Raw genomic sequence first — 13,824 nt, forward strand, 5'->3', positions numbered from 1 at the left:
TGCACCATTGTTACTGTGAGAGCTACTCCAGACTTTCCTTGGTGTCCCGGTCGTCACAAAGGATCACCCAATCTAGCTTGGTTGTTTTACTCTCTTTTATGTTAAGACTTAGGCCAAAAATCTTTAACCTGTTAGTTGAGTGACGTCTGTTTTTCTCTTTCTTTTTATTTACCTGGATCCAAAGAGATACCTATGCCAAATCAGGTGAGCTGCCCCCCGAAAGACAAACTTTGTCAAGATATAATGGACCATAATTACACCGTCTTCCCAACTGTGCTGAAACCACGAGAGCAGACTCACACGCACGATGATAGCAACAGATTGAAACATCACAAAGCGAGAGACTAGAGACTGTCTAGGCAGAGACGTAGATAGCATGTTAGCTCATGTTAACTGTGTTGTCATTATAGGACAGTTGTGTCCTCTCTTATTATCGTTTATAGCATGTCACTTAACTTATTATTATGTGTTCCTTTGTTTATTTTAGGACCACCATGTCTTTTGTACGCTGAACACTTAGTACGTTTGATTTGCTCATTGTTTTGTTTACATGTGTGAGTGTTTTCTTGTTGAGCCTATTGCTGCTAGCCAATAAACTGATATTTCACCAGTTGAAGGACTTGTGTCAAGCCCGCTGCTTTGTCTACTTCTTCTTTTCCTTTTCCTCTTTTACTAACCTGCCCATACCTTAGACACCCACAATCCTCTGAGTGTAGGAATCACCTGGTAATCATAATTCAGGTTTAACCCCCACACTCCACCCTTTTGTTCAAACCCTCCCACCACATTGAACCCAGCAAGATGCGTCACTCACGTGACCTCGTCCACCATCTCAGAGACTCCTGTGAAACACAGGGGGGTGGAATTGTGGGCTTGAGAGGACCATGAAAAAAACGACTTTACAAAGTATTTATCATGTATTTATTTAGCTTGGCCAGGTAGCGGGGTACCTTGCTTTCTCCTGTTTCTTTCATCTTATTAAAGGTAAAGTTGTTTCTTTGTTTTCCTCAGATGACATAAATAACCTTAGTTAAATGTGTTTTTTTGTTTTGTTGGACTAAATCCACCTTCAATTTAAATCAAACTGTATACTTTTCAGCAAAAGAAATTAAATTTGAAAATGTATTTAACCATTACCATATTCAGTAATCTCGAAAGTCTCAGCCATCCCTGGATGAGACATAACACATTGTTTCCAAAACAGATATTTTCAGTTGAGAACACTTGTTACACTTTAACTTTTGTTAAACTTTTGTAAAATCTACCACCAAAAAAGTTCCTGTCCTGCTGCATTTCCAAACCACAAGGAGGAAGTGATCACAGTCTGAAGCATAATGACAACATGCACATGCCAAATATATCTGCACTCATTCACATGCAGAGGTCAGGTAGAAGCTGCAGCTACAGTCATATTCAAACTGTGTTCAGAATTTGTTTCATTTAGCTTTACTCTGTGATCCACCATGAAGATGTATGTGCTCCTTCCTCTGTGTGCTCTGTTCACCCTCACCCAACAGGTAAGAAAACACATTAATTAATTACATTAATTAGTATTCTTTCTAAATGATTTTGATCTCTTTAAGTTTTATCACAAATGACACTATCCATTTTAATCATTACAGAATGATTTTTACATGACCCATTTGATATTCTTGATTTCAGGTACCTTCACGTGATAGGTGTGCATGTGAGTTGACTAACACAGAGAAGGCTTTCCCTCATGACAAACTCAGCACAGCGGAGGACAACGCCTCAAAATGCAACAGTAACATCACACCACAAAAGGTATCTCATTTTCTAAGACTATGAAGAAGGCAACCTCCTCTAGCAGCTGTAAAACTACAATAATAATAATAATAATGATAACTATAATGAAATGAATAACAATAGAATAAGAGAGAAACCAAACTCCTGTATGTAAACACTGATACTGAAGGAGTCCTGAGTCATGTGCAAACACTGGAACACAGGGTCTACCTGCTCTCTCTGCAGACTCTGGAGCTGGAAAGTCTGCTGTTGGGTTTGGAGAAACGTCTGCCCCAGCTGCAGGAAGATGTGTCCATGCTGGAGAGGGAAGATGATGGAGACCTCTATGGAGTCATCAGCCTGCAGGTGGTGGAGAACGAACTGCTGGAGATTAAGCAGCTCATCAGCAGGCTCCGCAGCACCACCCTGGAACACCAGCTTCTAACTAATGACACCACTAAAAAAGTGAGTGAAAAGCACCTGCTGCTAAACAATGACATCATTCAAGCAAGCAGCGTGAAAGTTTGCTAAAAGTGTAGATTGATTTTTGGTGTCCAGTAGAAGCAGAGTCAAAAAACAAAAACAAAAGTCTAAAAACCAAATTCTAGAAGAACTGCTGCCGCCAAACATAAAGGAACATAACAAACTGGCAAAGACTAAGAGACAGAGAGCTTTCTTTGATTTGTTTTAGTTGGGACATATGGAAAGCGAGGTGATTCTTTATGGACATAAGAAGTTGTAAATTGGCAGCCACAGGATTAACAATTTTGGAGATGGGAAAAGGTCCAACAAACCTGGGAGGACGTCTGCAGGAATCTATGCACAAATCCCAAGAAGAGAATCAAGTCTTATGGCCTAGACATTAGAAGGAACAAGAACATCTAGGCGAGTCACTGAAAGTTCAAACTGAGTTGATTCACTTGGCAGCTAATGGACTTCTGGAGACTTGTACAACATTCAGTCACTGCTGTCATTCTGAGAATGTTTCCTTGTGGTACAGGATATGTGGCTCCTGGGAGCCCATGGTAAAATTTGGGAGAATCATTTGGGTCCATACTTGGCCAATTTGTGTTGTTGTAGCAAAGGAAAGACTACCCACATGCATGGTGAAGCCAAAATATCCTGGATACGAGTGCTACCATCTTATGCAAGTGAGATTATTTGGAGTCAGAGTGTGTAAAGCAGTGACTGGGTGGAGGAACTGTGGGATCAAGTACACCAAATCGTGATGACTGACCTTTTGACTTTTTATAACATCAAATAAATAACAAAGAAATTATCTTTTGCGGCAGGCAAAACATTATATTTTTCTTTTCGATATTTTTCTTAATAAATTTAAAAGCCAGTTGAGTTTCTCTGATGGCTAGGAATGGTATGATCAAAGGATTTCAAATTTCCTGTCTCTCAGTTGGATGATCTAAGAGCAGAGATGCGGGAGCTGGAGATATATGACACCATGCAGGTGGTGAAGAGACAACAAGACAACCAGCGTCTAAAGAAAAACCTAGACCAGTGCAGAAGTGGGTTTCAGGCCACAAGCCAGTCCACCCAGCATTCATATGGTTTGCCTCAATACCACACTACACACCAGGGTGAGGAAATTTGTTTTGTTTTCTGCTTTGCTTTGTTTTGTTTTGACTACCCATCTTTAGTTTAAACCAGAAGCTACAGCATAAATGAAAATGATTCTGGTTATGGAGCAATTGCTTTGGTCTTGCTAATAAATTTTGCAAATTTGCATCTACAACCAACAGAAACTGATTGGGATTACTTAGTTGCTTGGTATTTTACCAGCATAAAATCAGAAGTGACCAGATTTTAACCTCCAGCAAAATGACACCTGACATCAGAGACCATGCTGGTCCACTGTCCACTGTTTTGTGAATGAGAAAAATGCATTTCAAATGAGACTGTTTAAAACTGAAGGGCCCTTCTCACTAAGAGCCAATGCAAGGTATAAATGAACTCCACGATTAGGAATTAATTTTTAGCTAGTGGCCACCTTACAAACCCAGCTGTACTTGTTTAGTTTCTCTATATTTCCACAATTGATTTCTTCATTGCCTCATCTCACATTTTCCATAAGGTAATTATCCTCATGGTCACTTACTGAACATCACCTGGCCAAGGATGTACACAGCAGAAGAGTACCCTGGCCCCTACAAGTATGGAGCCTGGGGTCGGGATTCCAAACCAGAGGAGGGGAAGGTGAAATGGTATTGGCTGGTAATGATGACTTACAGGGACAGATATTCCAACTATGTCCGCATCTACTCCAGCCTGAGTGCTCTCATTGTTGGGAAAAGTGACCCAGGTAAAGCAACTTGCATTCTACTTATTTACCTGTTCAGAATCAGAATCGGGTTTATTGGCAATGTATGTGCACATATCCAAGGAATTTAACTTCATTTTTTAAGCTGCTTTCAATGTAATTAGGCACAACTGCAAGAACAGTTTTCAGGAAGATGGCTGAAACATGCAATTTAATGAGAAGGAAAAAAAATAGGTAAACTCAAACATTCAACTTAATACACTGTAACTTAGTATAGACCAGTATATCTCAAGCAACAATGAATAAACAAGAACATACAATGTCTATATACAAGTCAAACTGTTGTACAGAAATCATAACTGCACAGATATGTTACCGATTTCTTACAGGGGAAAAAGATGCTGGCTGCTCTAAAGTTCAGTCAACACAACAAACCTGTGCATTCAATGTTTTATAGTTTATAGAAATAAAAATTTTCAGTATTTGCTGGAACAAACACAAAAGAAACTTTTTTCCAGCTGGTAGGAATTAATCTACATTTGGTGCTCTAGTGAGTTTTTCTGGCAGCAGATGTAATGCATGTGTGACTGAGTTAACATACTGTATACTACACTGTGTGTGTTCATCCTCTGATGAGCAAGTACGCCATTTTCTGTATCTGTAACCAAACTATTTATATCTTCTCTGTACCAACCTGAACTTGAATAAAAAAAACACATTTTACTTGAATGATAATCATACTCCAGAAAAGTACATTGTCTGCACTGGATACTCAGCACTTACTCAACCCTAAGCAAAAGTATAGTTGTAGTTCATTGGATTTACTGACAATTTAAAAACACTATCACCAGATTTATCCTTTAAAGAAGTAAACCACTCAAAAAACTATTGATTGCTTTCTTTATTATTAGTAAAAGAAAACAATACTATTCTTCTTATTATTATTATTACATTCACTTTCACTTTTCATTGTCTTGCTTCCTCTTCTGCTTCCTCTTCATCTAGAGATCAGCCCCTCTAATCCAACCACCAACACCATCCAGGGTCCAAATGTTGTGCTGTATGGAGGAGCCTTGTACTACAACTGTTACAATAAAGGTGCTGTTTGTCGATTCAACGTGACCATCAAAACTGTAACCACCTTACAACTTCCAAAAGGCACCAGGTTTGCTGCTTCATTATTTGCATGGCTGTTGTTGATGCCAGATTTTCAAAAGTCAGTCTTTCTCATTTTCCTGTAAATGTTGAGAACTGTAGTTTTGTAAGAACTAACCTACGTGAATTATGGTTGTTGTAGTTTTGCACAGAAGTACTGCAGGCAGGTAGAGGGAGTGATCTGACGTGTAGACAGATGTTATAGGCACTGCTCTGATGAAATAAAAAGTTGCACATTGTGTCTTTGTTTCCTAATGATAGACAGACTTCATAAAGAAAGATAATTCATTTTAGCGGCCACCACAGACACATGACCACGTCCACCCCAAACTCCCACACATTCTCATCTGGTCAGCCAATGATACGTTGTTTTCCAGAGTCTCAATTTAAAAATCTGTCCTCTGATTTTTTTCCAGGTTTAACTCAAAGGGAAACTTCTGCCACCTTGATGAATGCTACCCATTCACTGACCTGGACCTGGCAACAGATGAGTCAGGTGTCTGGGTCATCTATACCACCACCCAGGACTTTGGCAACTTGGTGCTGTCCAAGGTGGAGGAGGGGGAACCGATGACACTTGGCCAAACCTGGTACACCTCAGTCTACAAGCAGGCTGTGACCAACACCTTTATGGCGTGCGGTGTGCTCTATGCAACACGGTATGTCAACAAAGACATGGAGGAGATCTTCTATTCTTTTGACACCACGACAGGCATGGAAAGGTTCAACATTGGTGTCTTCATCAACAAGATGTCAGCCAATATTTATTCCCTGAACTACAGCCCTGTGGACCAGAGGCTGTATGCCTACTGTGACTCTTACTTGGTTTCCTATAAGGTTTTCATAAAAGGACAATGCTGACAACATAACATCCACAAAAGCCTGTATGTTCATTAATTAATATTTTCCAGCACAAGCAAATAAAGGTTCTTCACAAGGCTGGACAAAAAGTATTGAGGGGATGTGGAACTGCAAATACACATGGTAAATGTACATCGTAAATTTAGGAAAGTGAGCCTTTAAATGCCTTTGGTATGGGTGTGTTTCAAAGAAAAAATCTTCATGTAGCTGATTTCAGTATGTAGGGGAGACCGGGGACATGTCATTTTTTCCCATCAGAAACAAGCTAGAGAGAGTGATGATATACACACTGCACATGCTCAGTTGGATGCCCCTCCTTACAGAGAAAAAGCAAGCAGATTCAAGGCGTGCTCCAGGATTTATCGGAAAAACACTGTTTATGACATATGAAAGTATTTTTTTTTTCTTGAGCTTTGTTTTTGTTAAACTGTTGTCACTGTTTTTGTGATTCAGCTAAAACTTAAATGGTTTAAACAAGTGATATGTTAACTTTTATTCAACATCAATTAGCATGTGTCAGGTCACCTTGTTTAGCTAGTACATGAGGTTTTATCATGACTGACAACGAACGTACAATGTATTAGTATTACAAAAATTATTCTTACATTCAAAATATTGCATAGTGAATGTTTATACTGACAATAAGCAAAATAAATGTTAATTGTTGTTGTATTGTTCCATTCTTCCTGTTACTGAAAGCCTACTGTATTTTATATCAATTTGAATCTTACATCTGCTCATAAGGCCTACTCATCTAGACAAATCTATAATTGTCATCTCAAAGCTGATAAATAAATAACATTTTAATATAATTATAACTTACATTTTTGATAGTAATCCTTTTATTTACACTGAAATATATTGTATCTGTAACATGTTGCAACCATCCCCAAACAATGTTGCAACTGTCCCCGGGCTCGGGGTCAGCATATGACTCCTTAAATTCAAATAGAAATTGTGAAGAATGTACTTTCTGTAATCATTTTTAAATTGTTTGGACTATTAACAGACAGATGTAAGTTTATTGCATAAAAATTTGGTTTGTCTAATCCAAACCGTCTCTGAGTAACAGAGTCAAATGCAAAAAGTGTTGCAACTCTCCCACGGTCTCCCCTACCTTGAGTGTACTAACATAATGGTAGGGTTTTCCAAAATCAACCTGTCTGCATGAGATGTGAGGTGACATGCAATGTTTAAATGACACCACTTATCCAAGAAAACAATTCAAACCAACTTCATCCCATAAGGCTGCTATGCCATGGAAGCATTATTCATTACTCCAGTAAATAGGAAAGAACGAACGAACGAACTTTGGCTACAACTTAACAACAGGACATATTTCTAGTCTGCTCCGCTTCGGATCAGCTGTAAGCCACAAAGCTAACATTATGCTAACAAGTTTCAAAGTCAGTGATGCTGTTTACAGTTGACAAACAGTGAATATAATTAGTTTAACAAGACAGTATGTTTAACAACAAGACTATCCAGCTATTCAGTCATGTTACTTTCCCTTAATAAATATCAAGAGATTCACCACCAAATTACAGTCCACGTGTTCTGAACAAATTAGTGGGTGTCTGTTATTGGGAGTTAATTGACCCCCTAGAGCAGGGGTGCCCACACTTTTTTGGCTTGCGAGCTATTTTTAAAATGGCCAAGTCAAAATGATCTACCCCCCCAAAAAATACTAAACATATATTTATTTATATACATATATATATATATATACACATATACTGAGTATACCTTATATATTTATAATATATGTTGGTGTACCTTGTATAACAGCATGAACCCATATGGCATAATACAATTCTGTACATTTTTGGCCATTACCTTACTTTGACGACTTGCACTGCATGGAATCAGCCAGTGCTGCATAGTCCGGACAGTAGCTGCTGACTAACCTCAAACAGACTTCCAAATGATCAGCAGTCATGGTGGAATAGTGTTTGGACTTAAAAATCTTAATGTCGTAAAACGGTGACTCGCATTATTAAGGTGAGCCACTCATTATTAGACCCTTTCTTTAGTAGAAATAACTTATAAGTCGCTAACTTGATAATTAGTTCGCCGGAGTTTGATAGCGCGTGCGTTTTAGCTGCGCATGTGCGGTGACCCCGTGTGTTAAAAAAGATGAGATCTCAGACTCGCTGCACTGTATGTCAATCAAACTGCAAACGCCTTAGCGAGGATGGATGATAGGCTAACAGCTATTTTTTTAATGCCATATGATCTACCCACACTACCTATGCGATCGACCAGTTGATCGCGGTCGACTTATTGGGAACAACTGCCCTGGAGATAGGTCAGGGTGTAATAAAAACATATTTTAAACTGTTTGAAGTTTAGTAATATGTGTTGCAGCTGATGTTACCCGTGGTTCATTAGAATCTGTTCACCAGGGGTGGCATCTGTCCGTTAACAGAAATCTCAGAAATTTAGGGAATGTGACTTTGTCACAGTGAGAGCTGAACATCATATATTGAAAATGATCTGACATCTGACTCCTCAAATTCTGACATCAAGTCTTTATTTGTTACTTGTTACTTGATCAGCACATGGACAGAGACGGCTTACTTTGTATATGCATTTATATATAATATATTTAAATTTTACATTACACATCTGACAACAAAGCAGGTAAGAGTCCTTCTACTGTCGTGAATATAAACAAGCTCATAGGGAAGACTCCCACAATATGAAACAATCCAAACAAGAACAAAAAAGAACTTATTGCTCAATACAAATCAACCATAATGGTAGTAGTAAGAAGTAGAAGAATAGTAGAACACATGAACCAATATCATTATACCAAGATGAGATTACACTCTATCGTTGCCTATAAAAAAGAGAAACTCCAAGGGAAGAGGAACAGAAGTATGTTTTCTTCACAATACAGTAGTGTTAGAGTGTTCGGTTTGGGTGACCTGCTCTATAAATAAAAATTATCTACAAGTGCAAGGAGGATCAAGGTCTATACAAACTGATGCAGTGCCAGCTTACTGTGGGCTTTCACAAATCACAACTCAACTTCACTATTTATAGACCTTGAAGAGGAGCAGGAAGGATTTGGGCTTTCATGTACAAGGTTAAATGTCAAACCATAGAGTGGGTTTCTGAGAGGCGTAGGTTGACAATACTGTACAGCACTTCAAAAAGGGACAGATTACATTCAGGAGCCCCCCAGGCAGTTGGGTAGAAGTCATGTAGGAGGAAACCAAAGTGTAGATGGCAGAAAATAGCTTAGTGAAGAGAGAAAACACTGAAAGATGATCGTACACGAACTCCGCTACATGCAAACTTCAGTGTTCATGAAATTTATCCATGAGGTTCTGAGAGGAGTGACTGAGGTGTTTGATCTGTCTAATATCTTCTCATAATCTCACTTGACAGGATTCTCAAACTATTACATTTTCCATTTGAATATTTCAAACAGTTCAACAATAATCTCTCCAGCTTCAACTAAAACACATTCATTTTCCTTTAACATTCATTCAGAATCTCTCTCTATGTTTTGGTAACAACCTCTTCTCTTCTTATTTGAAGCTTATTCTCTATGCTATGGCTCTGCTACTGTCTCAGGCCCCCTGGAGTTCACAAACACAACTAACACTACCAACATTTTAAAAAGTGACTTCAGCTGATAGCCCTTTAGGGTGCGACTGGGTTTGCCTGTGAGAGCCGGGGCACCTTGTGATTTTTTTAGGGGAAAGGGATTATTTTTTAAGGTGGCTGGGGGTTGCCCTACATTCTGAGCTTGGCGCCCAAATGGCTCCAAAAAAGCCCCGCCCCTTACAGGCTGCCTCAGGGAAGCGCACACCTCAGCGATTGGAAGCTACGCCCCTTCTGACAGGGGACCAAAGGGTAAAACTGTAAACAGGAGAAGGTGACTATGGGACATAAACACTGCACATTACTAAGCCAAAAACCAGGGGACCCCATCTCCATTGACAAGGTGGTCCAGTATTACAGCAGATAACAGCACACAGCTTCACTAGTCTACAACTAGACTTATATACATGTACTACAGTGGTGAGATTATGGTAACACAGCACATCAAAACACATGCTGACCACGTAGCAATGAATTCCTTACTATGTGTTTATGCCTTTTCTTTGGCTTATTCCCTTACAAAACACAGCCCACACAGCTTTCATTTGAGAAGATGTGTGATAATATGTGTGTGTGTATGTGTGTTTGTATCAGAATATGCGTCTGTGTGTGTGTGTGTGTGTGTGTGTGTGTCGGGGTTTGGGGTAGCTTTGGTATATCCACATACAGGGGCTGAGCTTTATAAGGGAAGGCTGCGGAAAGTTCTTTGTTCTTTGGTGGTGACCCAAAAAGAGAGTTTGTCGGGCCAGCTTCGTCCTGCCTCGGTCCCCCTGGTCAAGTTTGGTTTGGGTCAGAGGGTGATTGTCATTTTAGAGACCACAAAGAGCCGAATGTGAACAGAACTACATCCATGTACTGGAGTTACAGACTGATGATGGCAGTTGCATCCGTGGGTCTATTTAACTAGCCACATGTAAGGTGCTAATGAAGAATGCCCTAATACTAGCTACTAATGCCCTAATGTTACTTTTACATTCACATGCATATACATTTTAATAAATACTTATTCTAGCCTATTTTCATGTAGTGGATTGTCTTTGAAATGGGAGGTGGCACACAGCTTAAAGCTGCACTCAGCAATGTTGAATACATTTGGTTCCAGATGGAAGCAATAAGGAAAAATTTGAACTTCAGTAATCAATAATGTGATATCAGTGTGCAGACTGGCCTGTCTGATGCTCCATAAAGCATCAGACTTATTGGAATGATTTTGAATCACAGTAACATAACTGTAGCAAGTGATTAAAATGTATTTAGTGATTAGTGTGAATAGGATTATCTTCTATAAAGCACTTCCATTCTGCAATTAAAAATCATACACACAGAATAATGTCCTTCTATTAGGCATAACTCCATTCCTCAGTTTACATGCTACCTACAAACATCACACATGGAACTTTTCAGCTCATAATGGTGCATTTCCTTAGTGTTTTGTAAGCAGTTAAATACTTCCAATAATAATATTACTTATTTCACATCAAGTGATTATAGGTGAGAGATTAAGGTCTGGAAATACAAGTTCAGATCCACCTCTGAGTTGTTAGTTTTCTGCATGCTGAATAAGTGCTTCATAGTAACCTTACTGCTACTTTGGCTACACTGGATTGTATATTTATATTAAGCATTTTATGCTCAGTTGATGCCGAACAATAGATGGACTTCAGTGGCCCACAAATTATAGATTGTCATTTTGCTTGAAATCAAGATTATGCAAACACAGGTTTGGTTAGACTTTGACCATGTCATGTGCAAATTATTAGGGTAAAAGCAATAAAATCAGGTGAATGAATTAGATGCTGCATATTTGTGTAACTCAAACACCCTGGCGGTGTAGTGGCTAGGTTTCAGCTCACTCACGACTGGCAGCTGGGTTTAATTTCCTATCAGGATGTAATGAAAGACCATGTCCAAACTCAGAATGTGTCTCAGATACTACATATGTAAAAAACTGTGAGTGTCCTGAATCACCTTTTTTTTACAAGTTGCTTTGTTAAAAAGCTGGATATCAATATTTTACTGGAAAACACTGTGTGATATTAACATAGGTCATCCATGAACAACAGGCCAATTTGCTCCAAGCAGTATTGTCACACAGGCTGACATATAATCTTACCAAGTGCAGCTTTAAATCAGCGTGGTGTACTCTAAAAAAGCTAACAAATCCTCTCTAAGCACTACAGGTGCACTCAGCTACAATAAGCTGTGTTCTGCTGTCTGTGAAATTCTGGACGCACCCCATTCTGACACTGTCACTCATGGATAGAAATAACCATCCCTTACAAACAACACAGAGAGAGATACTCACATTTTGTCCTCACAGCAAAAGACTAAACCGTTTGCGAAGTACTGATGCGAAACACTTTTTCATTATGCAGCCCCTGTCTGTTTTCCCAGGTGTATCGCGAACTTTCACCATCTCTGACAGATTTTTATATTACGGTATTAAGCAGCTCAGTATCACATATTGCTGTGTGGACTGTTCACAGACAGGGTCATCTCCTTTTTTGTGGGGGGTGAGGGTGGGGATTGGGTTAGAAAGGGTGCAGGCAGAGAATGAGGAGACACTTAGCAAACACAAGATTGACACTTAGAGAACAAAAACAATTGCCTAAATTTGTAAGTGATGGGTGACAGGTGTGGTTGGGGGTTTTAGTAACAATACATATGGTATTTTACAGCGGAGAAGGGAAGAAGATGGCAGACAAGGGACCTGGAGGAGATAGATGAAGACAGAGAGAGCTGTCTCTAACCTAATCATGAACTTTCCTTCCTGTCTTTCCCCTCATCTCCTCTTTGCTCTTATCATTTCCTGTCTCTCTCTTTCCTTCCCTCTATCCCCTCCCTCCCTCTCTTTCAGTGGCTGTCCGACTCCTTAGCAGGACACCTCCATGGTGTGGGTGACCGTACCGACTCCCTCGGTGCTGTCGGAATGGGTGCAGGCCCGAGAGCGGGACCCGTCCATGGAGCTAGCGCTGGTCAGGGAGGCTGTCCTGGAGCGAGCCAAACGGGTCATACTGGCGGAGGGCACTGGGAGGGAGGGGAGGGGTGGAAGATTGTAAAGGAGACAAGAACTGAGTATTACATGTAGTGAAGAAAAAAAACTGTGTGATAATTAGATGTTGGGACGATGTAGGGAGTACATGCTAATATGAAAAAATGAAGAATATTCCTGTTTTTTTGTAGCAGGTGAGAAAGGGCAGCTGATTGGCTCACAACAGCCATGGATGGTTGGGGATGTTCATTAAAACTCATTAAGCCTCTATGTCAGCTCCATGCACAAAAGGAACTTAATTTGTGTTATATAAAGTTCAATTCTTCTTTGTCAGTAGAGCTTAATCATTATGGAACTGTATTAAATTATTTATTTAGTATTAATTTCTAAACTGTATTAGAACAAGCCAGTTAATTGGACGTGAGTTTAGACCGTTTTGTTGACTGCTGCTGTTTCTCAGATCAAGAACAACTGATCAGTCCTTTCTGAATAAGTTGAGCTTGAACCAAAACCATAGTAAGTGAATGAAAAAATCAGTAGGATGCATGCGTTAGTGCAGTTTTTTACTGATCTAACTGCTCATTAGTGATGAATCTACAATTAAGTGTTTAATGGTCTTAAGCTGCTAAATGTTCCACTTTATTCACCTGCTAGTCACAAAGTGTACAGGGGGTTTATCAGAGCATTTCTGATACTGGAAATAAGTTTGATGCCAGCAGAGTTTGTGGCCAAATAGCACTACAGAGATGAAGCATAAGTAGGTACAACAAATGAACCCTTTCACAATTTACCCTTTCATTTGACTTTACATTAATTGTTCTGTTGGTTAGTCTCCCTCAAATCTTAAACTATCCCTTTCCTAATGTTGGCTAAAGACATAGTCAAGTGTTATAAACTTAGTCCAAAAGGCTTTGCTCAAGGCTAGCTGAAGGCCATGCAAAGAGCACTATTGGAGATGCAATGGCAAAGGAATGGGGGGAGGGGAAGCAAGGGCAGTATAATTTTCCATGGCAGGAAAAATTATTTTTGATAAAACAAAGATGGGATTTAATGTCCTTGGGATTAAAAAAAAAAAAAAAACATCAGAAATGACGGCAAAAGTAATTTCATAACAGCCCAAAATATTGTATTCATGACCAAATTGAATTAAAATAAATTTCAAAATGCCATTGTCATCGAAAAG

General features: G+C 39.3%; 2 protein-coding genes across 9 annotated transcripts in view; one reads left to right on the forward strand and one right to left on the reverse strand.

The window, feature by feature from the left end:
- Window positions 1-1,337: 1,337 nt before the first annotated feature.
- On the forward strand, window positions 1,338-6,107 carry LOC124062605 (olfactomedin-4-like). Its single transcript, XM_046395504.1, has 7 exons — window positions 1,338-1,517; window positions 1,663-1,785; window positions 1,993-2,211; window positions 3,155-3,338; window positions 3,833-4,060; window positions 5,024-5,183; window positions 5,590-6,107. Exons 1-7 carry the CDS (start codon window positions 1,464-1,466, stop codon window positions 6,032-6,034), a joined length of 1,413 nt encoding a protein of 470 aa, XP_046251460.1. The 5' UTR covers window positions 1,338-1,463; the 3' UTR covers window positions 6,035-6,107.
- Window positions 6,108-8,550: 2,443 nt separating this feature from the next.
- The window catches only part of ndrg4 (NDRG family member 4), a 68,698-nt gene continuing 63,424 nt past the window's right edge, over window positions 8,551-13,824 (reverse strand). For all 8 annotated transcript variants that reach the window (XM_046393831.1, XM_046393828.1, XM_046393830.1 and 5 more), the window contains one exon: window positions 8,551-12,676. In XM_046393831.1, coding sequence (XP_046249787.1) covers window positions 12,522-12,676 — 155 coding nt within the window. In that variant the 3' untranslated portion in view covers window positions 8,551-12,521. The remainder of the gene's footprint in view (window positions 12,677-13,824) is intronic.

The sequence above is a fragment of the Scatophagus argus genome, chromosome 7, assembly GCF_020382885.2.
Source record: "Scatophagus argus isolate fScaArg1 chromosome 7, fScaArg1.pri, whole genome shotgun sequence".
In the NCBI taxonomy this organism is placed as follows: Eukaryota; Metazoa; Chordata; class Actinopteri; family Scatophagidae; genus Scatophagus; species Scatophagus argus.